At 35.8% G+C, this 5,104-nt stretch overlaps 1 protein-coding gene across 1 annotated transcript; it reads left to right on the forward strand.

Annotated features, from left to right (window-relative positions):
• The first annotated feature begins 686 nt into the window (after positions 1–686).
• On the forward strand, positions 687–1,673 carry OR51L2 (olfactory receptor family 51 subfamily L member 2). The gene has a single exon (XM_002693335.4). The coding sequence runs from the start codon at positions 693–695 to the stop codon at positions 1,671–1,673; it is 981 nt and encodes a 326-aa protein (XP_002693381.4). The 5' UTR covers positions 687–692.
• The last annotated feature ends 3,431 nt before the right edge of the window (positions 1,674–5,104 follow it).

Raw genomic sequence — 5,104 nt, forward strand, 5'->3', positions numbered from 1 at the left:
CCTTAGATACTTGGGGACTTCTGGTTCACATTTAAATCAGTTTGAGGGCTGATTTATGTACCTCTCTAATTGATAACCATACTTGCTGCATATGCAATGGTTTTGTTTTTTTTTTTTGAAATATCAATTTTATATCCTATATGACTTGATTAGTCTTGTGTGATTTTTTCCATTGGATAAAACAAACTTTATTCATTTTTTGCCTAAGCTTTTTCTGACATTCATTCTAAAATGCCTCCACCAAGTGTCATTGTCAGAGTGAAATGAATGCTAAATGAATGCTTAACATACAGAGGTCAGGGTCTGGGAAAATATTCTTACTTTACATCACAATCAAAAATAAAGGTAAATGATACAACTGAAAGTGAATAAAAATAAACTAACCTATGAAAATAATAGTGAAAAATGGAAGAGACTATATTATACACTTAGGAGAGGAAAGGGCATTCTGTGAAACATTCAAAATCCAGAATCAGCAGCCTAAAAGATTGACAGGTAACAGTATAATAACCACAAATCATTTTAAGAATTAAACAGTAATATATTAACATGTTTCAAAGTAATTTCCAAATCTGTATGAATAATGCCCCTACAAAGCAAGCATTAAGAAAAAAAACCTAATGTAAAAACATGACCTGCTATCTTCTCAATGTTGTATGTTTTTCTTCAGTTCATATTCTAATTGTAGAAAAATGGCTTCTTGGAACAATGTAATGACAGGCACTAATTCCAGTATTGGACAGGCACCTTCATTCTACCTCTCTGGGATTCCTGGCTGTGAGGATGTTCAACACTTTATTTCCATCCCCTTTTGTGTGTTCTATCTGATTGGAATAGTGGGCAACTGTACAGTTCTTCACATCATCCACACTGACAAGAGTCTCCATGAGCCCATGTACTACTTCCTGGCCATGCTGTCCCTCACGGACATGGGCATGTGCATCTCCACCCTGCCCACAGTACTGAGAACCTTCTGGTTTGATGCTAGGGAGATTGAGATGAATACTTGTGTAGCCCAGATGTATTTTATTCACACTTTTTCTCTAATGGAATCAGCTGTGCTCCTAGCCATGGCTTTTGACCGCTATGTTGCCATCTGTGATCCTTTGAGGTATTCCAGCAAACTTACCCCACAACGCATTGTCTACATAGGGGTCTTCATCGTAATCAGATGCTCCACTGTCCTCCCTGTTGTTCTTGTTCGTATCCCCACATTTTCTTTCTGTCAATCCCATGTTCTCTCCCACTCCTTCTGCTTACATCAAGATGTCATCCAACTGGCCTGTTCTGACATCTCATTCAATGTTTTGTATGGCTTGTTTGTTGTTGCATTTTATTGGGGTATAGATTCTCTAGGAATCTTTTTATCTTATGCTTTCATCCTCCGCTCTGTGTTGCACATTGCATCCCGGGGAGGGAAACTCAAAGCCCTCAGTACATGTATCTCCCATATTTGTGCTGTGCTCATTCTGTATGTGCCAATGATAGGGTTGTCCTTAGTGCATCGTTTTGCAAAACATTTCTCTCCCATTATTCATATTACCATGGCAGATATTTACCTGCTAGTTCCACCAGTTCTCAACCCAATTATTTATAGCATCAAGACAAAGCAGATTCGCCAAGGCTTCCTAGGGATATTATTATCCAAAAGGATAGGGCATGCTCACACTTAGATTCTTTGATATTTCAACTTTTGCATCCATCACCTTCATCCTAAAGATTAACCTGTTAGAAATTCTTGGACACATTTGGTATATAATAATTCCATGATAGTTCACAAATTCCACATGTCCCTTCAAGAAAAACATTTCAGTTTCTATCATTATTTCCTAGCTTTAAATCATCTCAAAACCCTTTTCTCAGGATAAGTAGCAAGAGGGAATAACTTCATTCAAATATTTTACAGAGATATTTTCCATTCAAGTTTGAAGGGAAGTACAATTTTCTATGTAATAACTAAAATAGAGAAATTCCCTGAACAACTCAATGGTAAAAGACGTAATACACAGCAGAATTTATGTTGATAATTCATTACATTTTCTTTCTATTATGTAAAAGTAGACTTCACACTCCATATTTTGAGTCAAATTGTAAGCAAGTGGATGTTTAAATTTAGAGATGGCATAAATGAAACTATTGCATTTCTTTATTTCCTTTACTTCTATTGAAATGATTGTCAGAAAAAAATCTGGGTGATGAATAAAGTTAGTTTTTTTTTGTTGTTGTTCTTCAATGGAGAAAACTAGAAGAGAAATCCAAACTTCACAATAGAGGGAATCTGTATTCATGAAATGTAGTGAAAATATCAAAATCCCTTGATCAGTGTGCACTCCTATTAGGTGTAATATCTCATGTACAGAACTTTAAACAAAAATAGAGCAAGAGAGAACCCTTCCCCCCATCACCATAAACTGTAATCGTCTGAGGATCTTGCTGTCTTACACAATTCCCTAGGATACAAGAGGAAACAAGTTTTCAACACCCAAGATTAAAGTACATATTCTAGTGGGAGAATAGAAATGGATGTAAGGTAGTTAGAAAGAGGACTCAAAGAGAATACATTTGTTTTGTACAAATACTATTTTAAATCATCCTCAAAGACATCCCTTGGTTAAGTAAAGGGAAGCTGAAAAACATAATAAACACATTTTTTCAGGATTATTTCTAGATACTCTGAAAAGAATACATAAGATAATTAAAAAATTAAAACTATTAGGAATCATAGGTTTAACAATTCGTTTAGAAAGTAAACCAGCTCAGGGAATAGAATAAAAATAAAAATAGAGAACAAACTCTGCAGTTCCAAGTGAATTGAAAACAGAAAAAAAAAAAATCTGTGAAAATAATGTTAAAATTAAATCAGATATGAATGTAGATTTTATAGCAAAGGGATCCACTGAACTGTGTCAACTGTGTTGAAAAACTAAATATGCAAAGATTTACCTGATGCTTTTTCTCTTACACTTGAGCAACTGACATTTCTGAGGTGAATCCCCCATTCTAGGAGAAAAAAGACTTTTTCATTTGATTTACCAAAAAATGAACATCAGGCTTCCTGTAAAAAATGGGAAAAAAATTACACATATTAGAACTTCAACATGTATTAAGTCGGCCAATAGTGATAGTGATGGTGATAAACACAAAGACAGAGATAGAAAGTAACAGAGGTATACATATGTATATGAGGTAGATACCTCTCCTTTGTCTTAATTAAGGTTCTGTCAGGAAAAAACAAAATTGTTCTCAAACTGGATAATATGAAGACTTTGATACAGGCATTAGGGGTCGTTGAAAATATGTGGACAATATTTGGTAAAACCGAGAAATATTTTTATATATATTTTATAAATATATCATTAACATAGATAGTACTACAGAAGGGAATTTGATGCCAACGTTAGTCCTGAAGTGGCAAGGGAACAAAACTTTTTACCAGAACATGGGAAGGACAGCATGTGGAGAAGGACACCCAGCATGAGCTTTCCCTTTCTGTAGAAAGATGCAGCCACCATGAGGAAGCCACGGTGAGGGTTGTTGGGGAGTCAAAGGGGTAAACGTTCCAACTGTATCTTGCTTCCTACATTTCCGTTAGTGATCAAGTCAAACCAGAAGTCAGAGAGCAAAGGGACCTGTTGATTCAGCTCACTGTGGTCAAGACAGAGCAGAGCAAATCTGGAAAACAGCCTAAGGATGCCCTTTGGCAAGCAGTCTGCCTTTCATATTTGTATCTGCTCTCAACTACGCACGTATAGTTCAGGCTTTGTGGTCTCTGTAGTGCTTTATCTTGTAGCTGTAAATGTGAATATTTGTAAATCATTTTCTTGCCATTAGAGTGAGTCATTCAAAATTGAGCTTATGATCTTGGTTGTCAAAAAATTTAGCAGTGAGAGATAAAATTGCTTTTTTTAAAATTTTTGTTCCTATGTTTTTTACATGAGAAATATACAGACCATATATAAAGGAGTATGGTTTCACTGACTAATAACAATCCTCTAAATCTGAGATCTTTGAACATATCCAATTTGGATGATGTCAAAGTGATTTAAATTGTGCTCAGTTGTTCAGTTGTGTCTGACTATTTGCGACTCCATGAACTTTAGCCCACCCAGGCTCCTCTGTCCATGGGATTTTCTGGACAATAATACTGTAGTGGGTTGCCATTTCCTTCTCCAATGATTTAAGTTAATATTACAAAAAGCTAAGTGTAAGGATATTTCTGAGGCATCCCATGTCAGTGAAGGAAGTAAGTTCAAATCATTTCTGTGGTAATTTCACAACAAGATATTGGAAGATGGAAGTGTGAAGATTTTTCTAGTGGTGGGATAGAAATAGCCTCTTATTTTCATGGACTGCTATTGGATGGTGAATTTATTTTAATAACTGAGTAAATATTATTTATGAGAACTATTACTTCTGTTGTAGTAATTACTTATATTTTTTAACTCCTGAAAGAGCTAATTGTCAATTAGTATCTTAAATATAAGAGTACAGGAAGATTAGCAAGCTATGACATGTGTAATCACCAATATCTTACTTGAGTGAGATGATAGATTTGTTAAGATTTAAATTAGTATCTGCCTTATGATCCAACAATCCCACTGCTGGGCATACACACTGAGGAAACCAGAAGGGAAAGAGACACGTGTACCCCAATGTTCATCGCAGCACTGTTTATAATAGCCAGGACATGGAAGCAACCTAGATGCCCATCAGCAGATGAATGGATAAGAAAGCTGTGGTACATATACACAATGGAGTATTACTCAGCCATTAAAAAGGATACATTTGAATCAGTTCTAATGAGATGGATGAAACTGGAACCTATTATACAGAGTGAAGTAAGCCAGAAAGAAAAACACCAATACAGTATACTAATGCATATATATTGAATTTAGAAAGATGGGAACAATAACCCTGTGTACGAGACAGCAAAAGAGACTGATGTATAGATCAGTGTTATGGACTCTATGGGAGAGGGAAAGGGTGGGGAGATTTGAGAGAATAGCACTGAAACATGTATAATATCATGTATGAAACGAGTCGCCAGTCCAGGTTCGATGCACGATACTGGATGCTTGGGGCTGGTGCACTGGGACAACCCAGA

The sequence above is a fragment of the Bos taurus genome, chromosome 15 (genome assembly GCF_002263795.3).
Source record: "Bos taurus isolate L1 Dominette 01449 registration number 42190680 breed Hereford chromosome 15, ARS-UCD2.0, whole genome shotgun sequence".
Classification (NCBI taxonomy): Eukaryota; Metazoa; Chordata; class Mammalia; order Artiodactyla; family Bovidae; genus Bos; species Bos taurus.